Genomic DNA, 20,494 nt, shown 5'->3' on the forward strand with positions numbered 1-20,494 from the left:
CCAAAAACACTATATATCAAAATTTGTATACCTTTTGATATATAGTGATATATAGGCTGCTGCTAAAGCAGTTCTTAGGGGAAATGTTTTTGCCCTTACATCATATTAGAAGACTGAAAATTAATGAGCTAAGCATCACTCAAGAAATTAGTAAAAAGGACATCAGAGTAAAAACCCCACCCCAAAAGAAATAAAAAGGGAAATAAAAATAGAAAACAGAGAAACCATAGAGAAGGTCAACAAAATCAAAAGTTGGTTCTTGGAGACGTACAAATGGATATGAAAGATGGGAGGTGCCCAGGAAAAAAAGAGACCAGAAATAGATAAACAGTGTTTTGGAGAGGAAAAGGAAACACATCTGCAGCTACAAAAGAGACTTTTAAAATCATAGGAAAATAGTATTAACTTCATACCAGTTATGTAATATATCACATCTGAATGGGGAAATAAAAAATAAATAAATAAATGGAACTACATCAAACTAAAGTTTTTGCACAGGAAATCATCAACAAAATAAAGACAACTCACTGAATGGGAGACATATTCACCAATACATCTGATAAGGGATTAATCTCCAAAACTTATAAAGAACTTACAAAACTCAACACCAAAAAACAAACAACCCAATTTAAAAAATGGACAAGGGACCTGAATAGACACTTCTCCAAAAAGGTTATACAGATGACCAATAGACATATGAAAAGATGCAAAACACCACTAATCATAAGAGAAATGCAAATTAAAACCACAATGAAATAACATCTCACACTTGTCAGAATGGCATCATCAATAAATCAACAAACATGTGCTGGTGAGGATGTAGAGAAAGGGGATCCCTTTTTTGCACTATAATGGGAATGCAGATTGGTGCAGCCACTGTGGAAAGCAATATGGAGCTACCTCGAAATAGTAAAAATAGATCTGCCTTTCGACCCAGTGATTCCACTTCTGGGAATATATCCAAAAGGAATCCACAACACTAATACGAAAGAACATAAGCACCCCTATGTTCACTGCAGCGTTATTTACAGTTGCCAGGATATGGAAGCAGCCTAAGTGTCCATCAATAGGTGAGTGGATAAAACAAGTGTGGGACATTTACACAATGGAATAGTACTCTGCTGTAAAAAAGAAGAAAGTTTTACCCTTTGCAACTGTATGGATGGGCCTAGAGAACATTATGCTAAGTGAAACAAGCCAGTCAGAGAACGACAAATTTCGTATGATTTCACTCATACGTGGAATCTAATGAACAAACTGAACTAACAAGCAAAACAGAGACAAACTCATAGATGGAGAGCAGGATGACAGCTAAGGGGGTGGGAAGGTTATGGGGTGGAGGGACTGAGCAAAAAGGAAAAAGGGCTCATGGACATGGACAACAGTGTGGTGACTGCAGGAGGGAAGGAGGGAGGTATAAGAGCACTAAATGGTAATGGGAAAAAATACAATAAAAAATTAATTAAAAAGTTAAAAAAATAAATAGATCATTCTTTCAGCATACCTTAAAGTTCTGTATCAGACAATGATTTTATGTTAAAGGGGTTTATGTTTTTGAAAATGTTTTATAATAGGAATTATTTAAAATGTTTTTGAAATATTTACATATTTACTTGTACCCTTTTATATATTAGCTTTTACATTCTATTTGAAGGAAGTGAAGCTGCATTTCTTAACAAATATTTCACAGTTGGGAAAAATAAAATAAAATCATAGGAAAATAGGATTAACTTTATACCAGTTATGTAATTTATCACACCGGAATCATCCTCTTGAAACCTAAGTTTAAAATTTTTTTCTACCAGTAGGTACAAAGCCTAGTTGTTTTTAGAGATAAATTCCACCAACCATAAAACAGCAAATAATTCCTACCTTATAATAATTGTTATAAAAAATACAATAAAAGGAAAGTTCTCTGGTTCATTTCATGAGTTTAGCATAATTGTGATGATAAAACTGGAGACAGTACCAAAAAATCAGAGGCCCATATTATGTACAAATGTAGATATAAAAATTCTAAATAAAATATTAGCAATTTCAGCAATTTGTAAAAATACACTATTACTAAGTATAGTTTATCTTAAAAATTTAGGAATGGTTTAATATTTAGATTTAGACTGAGGGAGCAAAATAGGTTAATGTAATTTCAGTATATCACAAAAAGCCTTGAGAAAATGAGGCTGTAATGGTAGGACATAGCCAGTTAGGGAAGGGCCTTCATATGTTGTCCATTGTGGGGGCTGCCTGCTGCCAGTGGATTTTTTAAAGGCAGGATAGTGTCAAGGTCAAATTTTCTATTGGAAGATAACTAATAGCAATTTAAAGAAGCAATGATATAGTAAACCAGTGGTAATGCAGATGAAATACTACACTTATAGGAGAATATAACAGTGAACAAAAGTAGATTAATGATAATAAATAATAATACAAGAATAAACTTCGTGTATTCACAACTGTAAACCTAATTTTGCTCACCCCTGTATTTGGAGACAAACTCAGTAGGACTCTGTGGCTTGATTGGATGTAGATATTAATGGAAAAGGAGAAGTCAAGAATCACTCCAAGATCTTTAGATTGAGCTACTTGGTGAATAAGGACTCATGGAGAGAGACTCATGGATGAGAAATACCAGATGGACCGTAACCATAACCTCAGTCCTATACCTAACTTCAATTCTAACCCTAAACCTCATGGCAACCTCAACCCTATTCCTCACCTCAAAACCAACCCTAATCCTAAAATTAACTTCAACCCTAACTCTAACTCTAATCCTACACCTAATTTCTCCAACACCCTAACACTAAACTTAACAGTAACCGTAACCTAACCCAAAACCTAGCCTAACCTCAACCCTAACATTAACCTTCACCCTAACCCTACACCTAACCACAACTCTAGCCCTAACCAAGACCTTATACCTAACTTCAAACCTAACTGTAAACCTATACCTACTGCAACCTTAACTCTATCCTTAATCCTAACCCTATACCTAAAATCAAACAAACCAAAAATACCCAAACGGGTGGAGAGTTATACGTGGAATGAATGGTAAGAAGACCTGTGGAAGGAAGGGGAGCTCACAGTGCTCCCCTTGGCGATGTGTTTGATGTATGCTGTCCTCAATGTGTAGCTTCAGTACGAAAAAGTGGCACTGATAAAAAGAAACAAGGTAAAGGAAACAGTAGAACAATTTGGAAGAACACCTTCTTAATCATAAGAAGCCTCACAAACTACCTCTATTGTATTCCTATTTGTCACAAGTATAATAATTGTAACAGTGATTTAATCTGATATTGCTCTAGGTCTCTATTGAAGGATTAAAGAACCTTTTACAGACTCGTAAACAGAGCCTGCCACTATAATTCTTAGATGTTTTACCAATAATGAAAACGTAATGTACACTTATGTCCTAATTTCCATAAGCATCAGAATATACACTACAATACAAATACTGTATTTGAATATATTTGACCTTTCCATATCAAATAGGAATAAATTTTTCTAACAGCTATATACATTTTTAATGCCATCTTTGTACATTGTTTTTTATTTAAATCAATTAAAAGTTAGCTAGACATATGGATGTTCTTTAGAGTTGTACCCCTCCTTTTCTCTGTGAAACCAGGTGTGTATCTTGGGGACCTGGACTTTATAACAACTCCAGCTATATGACCAAACAAATTCAGGTTTTTCACAATAGGGAAAAGCTGTTACTTGGAGGAAGAGTGATATCTAACAGAATTAAACTTAGTTTTGACAGTTGATATTTGTCAGTTTTTCATATGTACAAGATTATTCTTCATAGCATTGTTTGTTAACAGCAAAATATTAGAAATAACCTACATGTGCATCAGCAAAGAGAATGAGGCAGCCATTTATTTACTGGTATGGAAGACTGTTCAAGATGTAGTAGGTGGGAAAATAGTGCAGCATACTGAATAGAGGATGCTTCCATTTCCTGAAGGGAAAGGTGTATGTGTGCATGTGCGCACAGTCTTACGCAACCACGGAGTGTCAGGAAATTCTTTGGGAATGCGTGCAAGAAAGTGGTAACTGTGGGAAGCCCCATGTAGATGAACTCAGGGTTAGGAAGTAAACTTACTTTTACTGTTACAAGCTCTTATACTATGTAAATGTTCAAAAATATTCAAAAAAAACTGTGAAGTTTTTTAAAACAACATGGCAATTATGGGGAAAATTGGTCAGCTTTTGGGTTGCTGCAGCTGAGATTTTTTATGGTTTCATCATAGAAAGTGCTTGCAAGATAATAAGTTTCACAATTTCATCAGTAAACTAAAAGTACTAATCAGGACCAAAATTAAACTACCAAGCTGATTTATTTAAAAATCAAAGCAAAATCAGTAGACAACACTTCTATTATAGGTCTTACCCTCCGGCCGAGATAATAAAGTGGGATGTAAAGGTAACCTGGCTGTGACTGTTGTTGGGCCACATTCAGCAGCTATTTCTTCTAATCCTGTCGCTGTCCCCTCCCCACCGCACTGCTTCTGGTGAGCCTCCCCCAAGGCTTCCATTGTCTACCCGATGGGAAAGGAACTTTCCAAAGTAGAAAGGAAATCTTCAGTCAATATGTATAAAATGACAGAACACCTGAAACACCTCAAGATAATTAACGACTAATTTTTATGTTTTTATGAAGTAAAGTTTCAAATAAAGGTAATGTTGAGATTTTGTTAAATTTATAACACCGAATCTGACTCACTGAACTAGAATTATAGGGATTATGTTTTTATCATTTTGTATATCAAATACAAATGTAACAAGTTAAAGTTTGATTAAAGTGCACTATAATAAAGTTATTTTCAAGGTTTAACAAATGTATGTGGATATAATTTTAAGACTTGCTTAAATAATACTATAATTTGGAATAATTCAAATTAGTAAGGTTAAGGTATATTTATGATGTGTTTTCTAAAATATCTCAGAATATTTCTAAGTATAATTTTTTATTGTATTTTTTCATTACCATTTAGTCCCCTTACATCCCCCCCCTTGCAGTCACCACACTGTTGTCCATGTCCATGAGCCCTTTTTCCTTTTTGCTCAGTCCCTCCACCCCATAACCTTCTCACCCCCTTAGCTGTCATCCTGCTCTCCATCTATGAGTTTGTCTCTGTTTTGCTTGTTAGTTCAGTTTGTTCATTAGATTCCACGTATGAGTGAAATCATACGAAATTTGTCGTTCTCTGACTGGCTTGTTTCACTTAGCATAATGTTCTCTAGGCCCATCCATACAGTTGCAAAGAGTAAAACTTTCTTCTTTTTTACAGCAGAGTACTATTCCATTGTGTAAATGTCCCACACTTGTTTTATCCACTCACCTATTGATGGACACTTAGGCTGCTTCCATATCCTGGCAACTGTAAATAACGCTGCAGTGAACATAGGGTGCTTATGTTCTTTCGTATTAGTGTTGTGGATTCCTTTTGGATATATTCCCAGAAGTGGGACTGCTGGGTCAAAAGGCAGGTCCACTTTTAATATTTTGCGGTATCTGCATACTGCTTTCCACAGTGGCTGCACCAATCTGCATTTCCACCATACAATTATTTCTAAAACATATTTAGGTAAATTAATAGCACTATCACAAACCAAAAAAGCAAAGATTAATGATCAACTAGATAGCTCTGATCAAATTCAAACCTTCTGATACTAGCATGTACTGTTGCTTAGCTTAATTAAGAATTTTTCTATGAAATACAGTTTCTCTAACACTTTGGACGTCAACATCTTAGTCTTAGAAGAAAAGATAAATGGCGAACTCCTTTTCTCTTTGAGGATATGTGCACCTATATACATAGATATGCATTTACAACTAAAGAAGTATATTTCAGCAAGTTCCTTTTGTTTTTCATTCCTTCAGTCTTTTTTTTTAAAACATTGATTTGTTGTTTCACTTATTTATGCATTCATTGGTTGCTTCTTGTATGTGCTTTGGCCAGGGATTGAACCCACAACCTTGGCGTATTGGGATGACACTCTAACCAACTTAGCTACCCAGCCAAGGGCCTATCAGAGTCTTATTTTTTATGTCATTGGAACAAGGGGATCTCAGCTATCTGCACATGCACATGGCACGATTCAAGAGGGAAAATATTTGGATATAAAGTGCCTTTCATGTCAGTAAAACATGAAGGACTTATTTCTTTTGCTTGTTTTGTTGACCTTATCTTAAGAAGAGCATACTCCCAAGAGCTCCTTAAATGCACAGACTCACTTATCCAATCTTTATAATACCTAATGCTCTGTGAGTCATCCGATATTTAGTGTTCAACCCTGATAACTGTGTAGAGAACAGGCTTCACACACAGTTTCTGAATACCAGGCCTAGGAACACTAAACTTTGAAAATTTTCATGTCTTTTCAAAATGCAGAAGTGCTTATGATTATTTCTTCATTCTCTTACATGGAACAAATGAGTGGTCTTTGATCTTCTACTGTGATCAGTTCCTTTGGGAGGCTTTTACATTCATTCCTAAGATATACTTGAAGTGCATTCTGCCTGGAAGGGGAATTTGTGTGTGCTTTGTTAGTTCTTAAGTTTTTTTTAACTTGCACTGCTTATCAGGTATTAAAGATTAAGTGCATCATGTTCTAAGAAAATAACTAGCCAAGTATCCTTTCACTGCACATTCTTATCAAAGTTGACATGGAAAAGTTCCCTAACCAAATGAATGACATGCAGATGTTTTGCTCACTTCCTGGCTACAGCACTTTGCCCTTTCCTCTCTCCTTCCTCCTTTTCCAAGAGCTACTTTGCAGAAGACTTTGCACGGGTCACACAATACAACATGACATAAAAAAACTATCCTGCATACTTCAAGGTCTCTGTAAGTTATCTCAGAAGACAAATTTGTTATAGCAGATAATTTTTGATACATATTTTCTTTGCTTTCATTTTATAGTAGAGGGAGGAACTGATGTAGAAATGTGCATATATTATTAGGTAAAAATATGAAGAACTAAATGCCCAATGATACGGGATTCATTAAACATCCATTCAATTGAATACTATGCAGCCAGTTAAAATTAGATTTTAGAATAATATTTAATGACATCAAAAATGTTCATAAAGATGGTGATAGCTAAAATTCATTGGGTGTTGTCTTTGCCAGGTAGCTTTCTAAATGCTTGTGTTAGGTCAGTGGGTTAACCTTCACAACAGTGTTATGGGGAAAGTATTGTTACGTTCATTTTAAAGGTGAGAAGGCTGAAGCTCAGAGCATTTAAGTAGGGTATCCAAACTTAGATAGCTGATATGGGGCAGAACTAGAATTCAGATTCAGCAAATTTGCTCCAAAGCGTTCGCCTAGGCATCATTCATTACATGCAAAAATACCGAAGAAAAATCTCTGTAAAGTTTTCTGTGGAACTAGGCAAAATGTTAATTCATCTACCAAAGCAAATGTGTAGAAGGTACCCAATCAAATTTAAAGCAGAATTAGTGGAGGGGAAGGACAGCATGTCCTACCAGATATCAAAGTATACTGTAAGATACAGTAACTTGAAAATCACCATATTGTAGCAGAAATAGAATACATTAGAAGAGCATGGCACTATTGATGGTCATAGGAAGAGGCTGAATGGCTGCTCCTAAATATCAACAATGATTATCACCAATTAGAGGTATTTACATGTGATTTATTTTTATTTTTCAGGTAATCTTCAGTGAAACATTTAAATCATATGATACTAACAATTTTTAATGCTTTTAAAACTTCAGCTTATAACAATATTTTATTAATGCAGTATGTATTGCTGTTTGATTTTATGTATGGTGTATCCTGCATTTTCATCTGAATTGCTTGCTCTGCAAAGTGAATTTTCTGAAATGTTTTATGAGCATATATACATAACATTTAAATATATTATATAATGTTAATTTATAATATGTAAGACATATGAGGCTGGGCCCCTTGTAGTACAGGCTTCCCTGCTAGGTGAGTGTTCTAGGAACCCTTCTGGATCAGTGCACCAGCTGGTGCTGTTGTGAGAGGCTACGTTCGGCTTCGGTGAATTTTTTTGGAAGACTCAATGCATCTGCCCCTTTCATGATAGGTGATTTACGAATGGACTTGCTCGCACCACTACCGAGTATTCAGCAGTTTTTGACCAAAAACAATGTGAACCCCTGTGCCCCACCTTTCCTATTCACCCAATCTCACCCCAAGCAACCTTTTTGTTTGTTTCCCCAATGAAAAAGTCCTCAAAGGAAAATGTTTTGCCGACATAGAAGAGGTGAAACAAAAAATGGCAGAAGCACTAAAAGATATCAAAATTGACAAGTTCAAAAACTGTTTGGAGCAGTGGAAAAAAGTCTCAATAGGTGTATTGCATCAAATGGAGAGTACTTTGAAGGTGACTGAAGTTTAAACATGTTAACATTAGTTAAACAATTTTGTATAAATAAATTCCAGAGTTTTGGGGGGTCCTACATATGTATGTAGGATATATACATATATTTATATAAAAATAAATACATAAATATTTTATATAATATAGATATAAATATTTTATATATATCTATATACTATATAAATATTTTGTATATTTTTATATATTTATTTTTTCCCCCATGTATGCAGGGCTTAACCAATCACATAGAATCACCAATTCAGTCCTCCTTTTTGGTAAACATTGAGAAAAGAAAGTAATGGTAACAATTCTCTTCTAGTCTAGGGTTGAAGAAGAGGATTTCAAAGTCTTTGACTTAGTTTCAAAAACCTGAATTGTTTATTTGTGGTTTGAAAAAAAGATATTGAATGTTATATGTGTAGCTTCTGTCTGATTGTAACCAAATGCAAGCCCAGCTGCCTGCCACTTCGAAAGCCAATACTCAAGAGGCAGGTTTTGAGCAGCATGGTTTATTCAGGTGCCAGCAGCCTGGAAGATGGGGGAACTCTTGTCTCAAAGCCCATCTCCACCTCTCAGTGGAGGCAGAGGTTTTCATAAGGAGGGAAAGGGGAGCAGAGCAGAGAGATCAAAGGCAGGAGCTGAACAGATCTCTGTGTGCAGACAAGCACAGTGCATACTGATAAGGCAAGTGATGGTTCGGTGTGCCTCATCCTGGTTGAGTTACCGTGGCTTCACGTCATCCTGGCCGTAAGTTTGGAGGTCAGCAAATCTCCCAGAGCTGGGTTGCCTGAAGGTCAGAGTTTGTGTATTTTGAAGTTAATTGCTAGGATTCTTATACAAACATGCTGTCCATCTGTAAGCTGCATATTAGAGTCAGCATTTACAGAAACAATGTCAAAAAAATGGGCGGGTTACCGATTCCCACTGCTACAATTCCCCACTGTTACATGACCACATCACTGAACTTTATTATACGTTGTGTTAGTTTTTCACTTGTCTGAGATTTTCTAGGTATATCATCATTTCATTTACAGATAATAACTTTTTCCTAATATTTATGGTCTGTGTGTTATATAACTTCCCCCTTAAATGGAATAGTTGTTTAAAAGGATGAGTAGTTCTTACAGAACATGGAAAGATGGGTTTGTATATCATGAAGTGAAAAAATAGAGTCCTGTCCTATGTATAGTGTAATCCAGTCTTTATTTAAAAAAAAAATAAAAACAAGCAGTGCTTCAAATGCTTAATTTGAGATTATTCCTCCTCCCCACTTAAATTCCTATTCCACTTTAGGTGCCTGTCTTAGTTTTCTCAGGCTGCCATAACGAAATACCATAGAGTTGGTGGCTTACACTACAGAAACTTATTTTCTCACAATTCTGGAGGCTGGGAAGTCTAAGGTCAAGGTGTCAGCTGATTCAGTTCCTGGTGAGAGAACTGTCTTCGGGCTTGGAGAAGATGCCTTCTTACTATATCCTCGCATGGCAGAGAATAAAAGGGGGGAGGGATATCTCTCTTCTTCTTACAAGGCCACAGTCCTGTCTTAGGGACTCCCCCAAGTGACCTTATTTAACCTTAAATATCTGCAAAAGGCTATCTCCAGCTACAGTCACATTGGGGACAGGGCTCCAAAATGAATTTTGAAAGGATGCAGTTCAGTTCATAGCTGCGCCTAAACTTTTTCCCCCCAATATCCTCAGAAATCCTGTTTATTTTATTTCAGACAGGATTAGGTTTATCCTTCCTTATGACATTCTTAAGGCATTTGTTACTTTGCAGTGTCATAGAATTTTAATTTAAATTTAACCTTATGAATCATTTCTTCTTAGACGCAAAATCGAATGAAGCTTATGGCCGACAACTATGAGGATGACCACTTCAGATCCTCCCATTCCAATCAAAGCAATCACAAACCCTCCCCAGACCAGGTAAGTGTGCTCTTGAATGTGTTATAAAAAACCAATATGTGGGAGAAAGTGCAGACAACTGTAATTGAATAACAATAAAAATTTTTAAAAAACCCAATATGCTTTTATTTTGATGTATTTTGTACTGTCATGCTATAGGTTCTTGGGTATAAGTTAGAAAAATAAAAATAATGTTTCTGAAAATTCCTTCACATTTTTTAAAACAAATTCAATTTCTCTGTAGGAAGGTGGTGGATTATTCTGAATGTTTTAAGAGGAGATATTCAAAAGATTTGAGGACAATAAAGAATTCTTAAATTAGGTTGACAAAAAAATCTTGATGTTTTCAGAGACACATACTAATTTGTAACTGTCCTGCTTTTCTCAGTAAAGAAATAATGCCTTATTAGAAAAATAAGAGACTTGTGAGCGCAGTGAGGCACAGCTCTGTGTAGAGGTAACTATTCTGTAACTGCAGATTTCAGAGTCTCAGCTCATCACCTATTAAACATGAAAATTGAAACAGTTTCTTTATTCCATTTCCTCGGTGGATCCCTCCAGTATATGTCATTCTCAAGGAAAATTGTTGCCTTCAGCTTCTCATCAATGCAAAAGAAGCATTGATGACTCTGAAGGGAACTATATATAACTGTAGTTTTTTGAAAGAAGGGAACTCTCCCAAGATGTTGAAAATGATGGATGGGAGAGAGTGGTGAACAGATTACCTCATACCCCATTGCCAAAATCAGATTTCAACATCTTCATCACACTCAATCTTAAAATGTATAGCTGAGGGGGGAAAATAATAGTTAAATAATTACATCCATATGATCAAAAAGTCGAGGGAAACTCCCTCACTAAACATCTCCACTAAGTGATAGCCATGATGTTAGGAGAAAAAGAAGAAATATTACAGATGAAAGCAGCAATTCTTTTCTAAAATTCAGAAATTATAGTCACAGAATGATGACCTTTACTAAACCTTAGGCGAGCCAATCTGTAGTGTAAGCGTAATAGAGAGCTGCCTGCCTGAGGTCAGCAGTCTTTTTCTCCCAGGAAGTCATTTCGTTTTCTCCACTTGCTTCTGGATACCTAGGATTAAATTTATGCCAGTGTATACAGTATGGGTATTAGATCTTTTCCTTGAAACAGGTTTTGATAATAAATACAAGTTGGATGCCTGGTATTAGCAGGAGGCAAACAGAAATGGAGAAAGGTTAAAGAAAAGGCAAATAATAAAGAAAAGTCTCCAACTTGATAATTTTGCCCAGATAAGCCCTGGGATAGAGACAGCATCTTGGAAAGGTAGAAAGCATAGAAGTGTAATGACAAACTAATTACTAATTTTGGAAGTTTAGGGAATTAGAATCTAATATAAAAAGAGTCAAGAAATTAGAGACCATTTTCTCCTACTACTTATGCTTATGTCTTTGTTTTAAATACTAACCAACTCTTTTTCATTCCCATGCTGCTCTGGGGCATTGTTCCCTTTGTCATCTCCCGCACCGTAGGATGAGGAGGAGGGTATATGGGCATAGCCAATCAGATGGTCTTAGTTCAGCCATTTTGTTCAGAACGGTGAGAAACGGCTTTCCTTAACTATAGAAATATTTTTTGCTTGTTTGCTCTCATTTTATTTTTTTACACAATCATTCTTACATCTTGTTTTTCTGTAATTCATAAAATCTTTTGGTGTGCTGTCTGGTTTCTCATTTTCACATGATTACTTTGTGTCTTGCTGTGCTTCTGACATAGTGGGGTTTGGGTTTTGTGGCTCTCTTTTTCTTGTGTATTAATAGTCACTTTTATAATTTTTAAATACATTTTGGGAGAACTTCCAGGGCATATAAGTAAATTTCTCCTGTTGTGATTTTATTAACAAAGTATCCTATCTAGTGTGATTTTACAGTGTCCTGGCAAGGTTTATAGAGACCTACATCAAACTGGAAATAGAAAATTGACCAAGTATTCTGCCAGTAGATTTGGGATATGCTTTTTATGATAATTAAACATAAATATGTAGTCTTTTTTAAAAAAGCAACCTGCACTGTGAAATAAAACCTTTTGTTTCTATTTATAGAAGAATGCTCTGAATTCTCAAGGTCAATAATTCTTCCAGCGTGCCTACCAAGGATATCCCCTGGGGCTTTGACATCACTCTCAAACTGTCCTCAAAAATAAGTAAAGGAAGACTTTTTTAAAAGTCAGTCTACAGAGTTCTTTCCCTGTCTGTTACAGATTGCTGCTGTGTTAAACAGTTGCCAGGACACTGTCTAGATTCTCCTTTCCAGGCCAGTTGGCTGGAAAACATAGTCCAGCTGTGGCAATATCTCCCTTTGATCTGATGCCCTGGGGGTTTGACTAAGGAAATCCTTTTCTTAGGAGAAAAAAATAATGATTATGATTAATAAGTTCACACATATTGGTGCCCCTTGCACTCCCTGGATTAACTGCCCATGCTTATTAGTGATCTCACTCTTTTCAAGTCGCTTCTCCTTGAAAAGTCTGTGTCTTGGTGTTATGCTTCTTAAAATGATGGGACATGTGTAGACCTCTCACTAGCAAACACAGCCAAGAAGGATGATGAGGTAAGTTGTGGAAAGGGGCATGTACCGTGAAGGGGAGAAGCTTTCCAAATGACTTTATCCTGAGGATGTGAAAGAACGTGAAATACCTGGTACCGATCAAAAGCCTGATGGGTTAGAATGTGGCACGCCAGACAAAGCTTCAGCTGAGGGAATCGGTTTGCTGATTCTCTTTACCCATTCTGCATCCTACCGTGGTAGGTATTGGTCATCATAAAGCATATGGGGCCCCTCAGAAGTTGAATGTTGTCCACCAGGCTCCTCTTCTAAATGAACCTGCCTGGTCAATTTTATCAGAACATACAAACTTCTCAGCATGCCTTAGCAAGAAGCACCTCCCCCACATACGTGAACATGAACAGGATTATATTTTAGTTGCACATGGTCCATCTAGTGAACATCCCATGTGCTCTTGAAGGGAATAGTATTCTTTAGTTATTGCTTATAGTATTCTATAAATGTCAGTTAGGTCCTGCTGCTTGAGAGAGTTCAGGTCTTCCATGGCTTTTACTAAAAAAATTTTGTGGTTCTGGGGGAGGGGTCCAGTATGTTCATTGATGAGAGAGAAGTGTTAATCTTCAAGTTTAATTGAAATTTTTCTGCTTGTCTTTTGAATTCTGTCAACTTTTGCTTTCTGTATTTTGAAGCTCTGTTATCATTTGCATACCCATTTGTGATTATTGTGTACTCCTGATAAACTGACCTTTGTTACGAAATATCCCTCTATTTCTGGGAACATTCTTTGTCTGGAAATCTACTTTGTCAGTCTTACATCACAAGGAGCAGTATAAAGTGACAGGGCGGGTCACTTTAAGTGCTCTCTGGCAGATACCCTGTATTTTGCCGTGGGTGATGTGCGCCCATGTTTGTGTGAGCATTATACGCGGGATTATTATGCCCATTATTATACCCATGGTGTGTCACCATTATACCATGCATAGTGGACACGCTTGTTTTTCCCTCAAGAAATTTGACAAAAAAAGTGCACATTATACATGGCAAAATAAAGTAATAGACATTCAATGAATATTTATTGAATATTGTCTTTCTGGTATTATAGGAGTGGCAAATTGCCAGATAATATGATTGTTTCCTTTATATGTATAATTTGTTTCTTTTTAATACTCTTATTTTAGAAGTCTCATAGAGGATGAGATGCTATGGATAAAAAAGTACTTTAGGAAGTTAGTTACCTCCCAGATTAACTGTGCATTGGTCCTGGCCTTCTGATATTTAATATTGAAGGAACAAGAAGAAGAACAACCTTATAATGACATTGTGAGTAGGCACTCTGGGTTAGATATGAAGAAAAAATAATAATCTGATTGTACATACAATGTAAGATGGTTTTAATGGAGAGGTAATAAAAGAGTCGGAGTATGTCATGGACAAATTTATGTCCATGAAGGACAAATTTATAAATGTATGTCTTAACTAACTTTGGCTCAATTTAAACTGCTCTCCTGATACTTATTTAAACCAAAGCTCTTTCTCCACATAATAACACCCCATACCCCTATTTTATTCAGAGGTAATTGACTTAGAACATTGTATTAGCTTTAGGTATACAGCATAATGTTTTGGTATATCATATATATTGCCAAATGATTGCCAGAGTAAGTTTAGTTAACATCCATCATCTCACATAGTTAACAGTTTTTTGTTAATTTAGTCACTATGCTGTCATTATATCTCCAGGAGTTAGTTTGCCTCGTAACTGGAAATTTGCACCCTTTGTCCCTTTCACTCATCTCACCAACCTGCCCCTCCGGCAGCCATCCATCTGCTCTCTGTATCTATGAATTCAGTTTTTAAATTCCACATACAAGTTAGATCATTCAGTATTTGTCTTTCTCTGCCTCACTTGCTTCACTAGGCTTAATATCTTCAAGGTCCCTCCATACTGTCACAAATGGCAGTATTTACTTCATTGTTACGGCATTAATATTCCATTGTATAAAAGTACCACATTTTCCTATCTCCTCATCTGTGAATGGACACTTAGGTCGTTTTTATGTCTTGGCTGTTGTAAATAATGCTGTAGCAAATGTAGGGATGCAGCTGTCTTTTTGAGATAGTGATTTTTTTCCTTTTGATATATACCTAAAATTAGAATTGCTGAATCAATTGGTGGTTCTATTTTTAGTTTTGGGAGGAACCTGTTTTCTATAGTGGCTGCATCAGTTTACCTTTCTACAAATAGTGCCCAAAGGTTCCCTTTTCCTCATCCTCAGCCACACTGTTCTCTTTTTGATAATAGCCATTACTAATACCCTTTTAGAGTATGAAATACAATAATTCTGTTATGTTCTCCTTTTTATTATTATTCAATTTATTTAATTATTTTTTATAAAAACCAAAAGTAGCTCATCCATTTCTCCCACCTGCCACTCCTGCCTCTGACAACCGCCAATATGTTTTTCTCTTTATCTATGAGTTTGACATTTTTTGTTGTTGGTTTTTTGGGGGGAGGGGGGTTAGGAAGGGGGTTGTTTTTTTAATCCTCACTTAAGGACAAGCTTATTGATTTTAGGGGGGGAGGAAGAGAGGGAAAGAAACATAAATGTGAGAGGGGAACATTGATCTATTGCCTCTCATGCATGCCCCGACCAGGGATCGAACCCACAATCTTGTTGGTGTATGAGACAACACTCAACCAACCGAGCCACCAGGCCAGGGCTCAGGGATCATCTGCTATTTGTCTTTCTCTGTCTGATTTATTTAATTTAGTGTTATGTCCTCAAGGTCCATTGATGTTGTCACAAATTGCAAAATTTCATTTTTTATGACTGAATAATATTCCATTATATATATGGACATTATATATATGGGCATATATAATGGAATATATATATTATAATATATAGGTATATATATCAGAATTCCTTTTTTTTCTTTTAAAGATTTTAGTTTCTTTATTTTTAGAGAGAAGAGAAGGGAGGGAGAAAGAGAGGGAAAAACATCAATGTGCGGCTGCCTCTCATACACCTCCCACCGAGAACCCAACCCACAGCCCAGGCATGTGCCCTGACTAGGAATCAAACCAAGTGACCCTTTGATTCACAGGCTGGCACTCAATCCACTGAGCCACACCAGCTGGGGCTGTATCAGAATTTCTTTCGCCATTTGTCCATCAAATGGACACTTAGGTTGTTTCCATGACTATTTTAAATAATGCTGCAATGAACATGGGGGTACATATATCTTTTTGATTAAATGTTTTCATCTTCTACAGATAAGTACAAGTGTAATTCCTGGATCATAGGGTAGTTTTAATTTTTTGAGGAACTTCCATACTCATTTCTATAGTGATTGCGCCAGTTTACATTTCCACCAACAGTGAAATTTTCTCTCCTTCCTCTCCAGCATTTATTCTTGTCTTTTTAATAACAGCCATTCTTACAAGTGTGAGAGGAGAAATCTCATTGTGGTTTTGACTTACATTTCCCTGATGATTAGTGATAGAGAGAATCTTTTCACGTGCCTGTTGTCCGTCTGTATGTCTTCAGAAAAAATTTCTGTTCAGATCATCAGTCTGTTTTTAAATCAGGTAGTTTGGGATTTTTGCCTGTTGAGTTGTATGAGTTTTTTATATATTTTGGATATAAACCCTTATCTTATAAATGATTTGAAAATACTTTCTGCCATTTGGTAGGTTATGTTTTCATTTCGTTGGTAGTTTCCTTTGCTGTGCAAAAGCTTTTTAGTTAGACTTCCTGTTTACTTTTGCCTTTGTTGCCTTTGTTTTTAATGTTAAGTTCAAAAATTATTGCCAAGAACTATGTCAAGGAGCTTACCACCTATGTTTTTTTCTAGGAATTTTAAGATTTGATGTGTTACATTTAAGTTTTTAATCCATTTTAAGTTACTTTTTGTGTGTGGTGTAAGACAGAGGTCCAGTTTCATTCTTTGCATGCGGCTGTCCAGTCTGTCCAACACTGTTTACTGAAGAGGCTTTTCTTCCCACACCCTATAGTCTTGGCTCCTTTGTCATACATTAACCGACCATATATGTGTGTGTTTGTTTCTGGGCTCCCTGTTCTGTTTCTCTCTGTGTCTGCTTTTAGTGCCAGTACTGTATTATTTTAATTCCTATTACTTTATAATATATTGGGTTGGCCAAAAAGTTTGTTTGGTTTTGTCCATATGATGGCTCTAATAGCATTTAGTTGTCCTCATTTGAAACAATTTTGTTAGGTTGTATTGTGACAGCTGTCACGTCAGTGTGCATTTAATTAGCAATAATCGCGCCTCGGATAAACCTCATTGGCTACGATACTGCCACTGCGCAAAGCTACGTCAGTGTGCATTTAAAAAGAAAAAAACTTATCAAAATTGGGGAATTTTTGTGTAGCTGTTTTAATATTGAAGATAAAAGAAAATACATGACATTTTCAGCATATTATGCTTTATTTTTCCAAGAAAGGTAAAAACACAAGTGAAACGCAAAAGAAAAAGATTTCTGCAGTGTATGGAGAAGGTGCTGTGACTGATCAAATGTGTCAAAAGTGGTTTGTGAAGTTTCACACTGATTTCTTGCTGGACAATGCTCCAGGTCAGGTAGACCACTTGAAGTAGATAGCAGTCAAGTCGAGACATTAATTGAGAACAATCAATGTCCTACCAAGGGGGAGATAGTTAACATACTCAAAATATCCAAATCAATAGTTATTGGTAAAAATGAAAACTGTGTCTTTTATTTTACAGAAAAACTAAACGGTCTTTTCGGCCAATCCAAAGCTAAAAATCCGGGCACATGATGCCGCTAGCTCAGTTCTTTTTTTTCAAGATTGCTTTGGCTCTTCGGGGTCTTTTATGGTTCCATACAAATTGTAGGGTTGTTCTTTGTTCTGTTTCTGTGAAAAATGCCGTTAGAATTTTGATAAGGATAGTATTTGATCTGAAGATTGCTCTGGGTAGTATGGACATTTTAACAATATTAATTTTTGTAATCTTGAGCATGAAATATCTTTCCATTTTTGTGTCTTTTTCAATTTCTTTTCTTGAGTTGTTTAATGACTCGGTTAAATGTTTTTCTAGGCATTTTATTCCTTCTGATGTAATCTTAAATGGGATTCTTTTCTTAATTTGTTTCTGATTCTTTTCTTATTTTGTTTCATTATTAGTGTATAGAAATGCAATAAATTTTCATACATTGACCGTGTCCCTCAACATTACTGAATTTGCTTATTCTAAAGTTATTTAATGGATTCTTTTGGGTTTTCTATATATAATATCATGTCATCTGCAAATACTGACATTTTTACTTCTTCCTTGCCAATTTGGATGCCTTTTATTTCTTTTTCTTGCCTAATTGCTCCAGCTAGGCTAATATTATGTTGAATAAAAGTGGCAAGAGTGGGCATCCTTGTCTTGTTCCTGAACTTAGCAGGAAAAAATTTCAGCATTTCACAGTTGTTAGCTGTGGACTTGTCGTATATGGCCTTTATTATATTGTGGTATGTTCCCTCTATACCTACTTCGTTGAGAGATTTCATCATAAATGGATGTTGAATTTTGTCAAGTGTGTTTTCTGTATCTTTTGAGGTAATCATATATTTTTATCCTTTATTTTTATGATGTGGTGTACACATTGACAGACTTGTGGGTGTTAACCCATCTTTGCATCCCTGGAATAAATCCTACTTGATCATGATGTATGATCCTAATACTGTATTGTTGGATTCGGTTTGCTTATATTTTTTTGACAAATTTTGCATGTATGTTCATCAAGGATATAGGCCTGTAATTTTTTTGTGGCATCCTTGTATGGTTTTTGTATCAGAGTAATGCTTGCCTTGTAAAATGATTTGGCAGCATTCCCTTCTCATCTGTTTTTTTTTTTTTTTAAGAGTTTGAGAAGGATTGGTCTTACTTCTTTGAACGTTTGATAAGATCCACTAGTGATGCCTTCTGGTTCTGAACTTTCGTTTGTTGGAAGTTTTTTGATTACTGATTTAATCTCCTTAGTTGTAACTGGTCTGTTGAGATTTCCTATTTCATCTTGATTCAGTCTTGGTAGGTTGTATCTTTCTAGGAATTCACCCATTTCTTCTAATTTGTCCAGTTTGTTGGTATATCTGTTCATAGTAGTCTGTCATGATTTTTTTTTTTTTGTATTTCTGTGGTATCAGTTGTAAAATCTCCTCTTTCATTTCTGATTTTATTTATTTGAGTCCTCTCTTTTTTTTCTTGGGGACTCTAGCTAAACGTTTGTCAATTTTACCTTTTCAAATAACCAGCTTTTAATTTCATTGTTCTTTCTGTTGTCTCTTTAGTCTCTGTTTCATTTATTTCTGCTCTAATCTTTGGTATTTCCTTCCTTCTACTAAATTTTGGCTTTGTTTGTTCTTTTTCTAGTTCCTTGAGTTCAGGTGTTTATTTGATATCTTTCTTGTTTCTCGAGGTAGGCATTTATTGCAGTGAACTTCTTTTTCTTCAGAACAGCTTTTGCTGCATCCCATAAATTTTGGTATGATACATTTCCATTTTTATTTGTCTCAAGATATTTTTTGATTTAACCATTACCAACATCCTTTTACAGTATAGAATACAATAATTCTACTATCTTATTTTTAAAAAATAGTTTATTCACAGGGGAGTTGGAAAAGAGTAGTTGTTTCTGGTTCTAAAGATCTTTAAAGCGGTTAGAGACCATCTGCCTGGCTGTCTTAGGGAGGAAAATAGGAGAGACCCATGAAGCCTGGAGGAGGCTCACTGTAATGTTCCCTTTTTCTCAGAAATAAACATGCTAAAACTGGTATAATTTTGGTTCATGTATAATTTTGGTAAGGCATTTGTCTTGGATTGTATTTAATAGTTGGGAGTGAGAGAGTACTTTTTGGTCAACTTGGAGGCAAGGACCCAAGAGCTCCACTTTTTTCTTATAAAAACACTTTTGTGCTTTAGAAGCATTATGACTGATGTGATTGCTTTGCCATGGCTGCCTTTGCCCTCCTCCTTGCCCACTTGGACACTTATGCCCCCAGGACGTAGAACATAGGGGCATTCCAAGTAAATTTACATATTTTATTCACACAGTAGGATTTCTTTGATAATTGGTCACCAGTCCAGAAGTATCTCAAACTCTCTTTCACCTACGCTCTGTTTTAAAAGCCCGGACAGAGCCTGTGTGTGTGTGTGATGTGACTGCAGCAGTCTTATATTTGAAACCCAATAAGGAAACAACTGCATTCCAAAACAGATAAATATGCAGGTCCAAAAAAATAAAAGTATTTTTTTAACTGCCACATGCATCAGTACTGCCTGAGCAACGATGTAGATAGATACCACTCCAACGTGTCATGGCGTGGGAGGTTATCCCCAAATGTCATCAGACCTAATTACCTACAAGAAGCACCCCATAGTGGCAGGTGACTTTTTCTTTGGACCTGAGGGTGATTTTCAGACAACAGAAAGAAGCAGGAGCACCACCTGTGCACTGTGGTTCTAAGGGATTCTTGACAGGCTCAGTGATTACATGAGGTCTGTGGAGGCAGAGACCTCTTAGACCACCTGAGTAAGTTTTAAGACCACCTGAGTAAGTTTTAAGTAATTTGTGGAAGACACCTTTCTCTTAATGTATTTTTAAGATAACATATATAATGTGCCACAGAAGCACCCTAC

At 36.0% G+C, this 20,494-nt stretch overlaps 1 protein-coding gene and 1 pseudogene across 18 annotated transcripts in view; one reads left to right on the top strand and one right to left on the bottom strand.

The window, feature by feature from the left end:
* ERC1 (ELKS/RAB6-interacting/CAST family member 1) overlaps positions 1-20,494 on the top strand; it is a 536,970-nt gene that overhangs the window by 438,723 nt on the left and 77,753 nt on the right. For 12 of the 18 annotated variants that reach the window (XM_053920835.2, XM_053920834.2, XM_053920839.2 and 9 more), the window contains one exon: positions 10,206-10,304. In XM_053920835.2, the coding sequence (XP_053776810.1) occupies positions 10,206-10,304 (99 nt within the window). Of the gene's footprint in view, positions 1-10,205; positions 10,305-11,794; positions 11,862-20,494 lie in introns of all 18 variants that reach the window. The other 6 variants (XM_053920845.2, XM_053920849.2, XM_053920844.1 and 3 more) reach the window with 1 other exon arrangement.
* On the bottom strand, positions 17,098-17,164 carry LOC128780628 (U4 spliceosomal RNA; annotated as a pseudogene).

The sequence above is a fragment of the Desmodus rotundus genome, chromosome 3 (genome assembly GCF_022682495.2).
Source record: "Desmodus rotundus isolate HL8 chromosome 3, HLdesRot8A.1, whole genome shotgun sequence".
Lineage (NCBI taxonomy): Eukaryota > Metazoa > Chordata > Mammalia > Chiroptera > Phyllostomidae > Desmodus > Desmodus rotundus.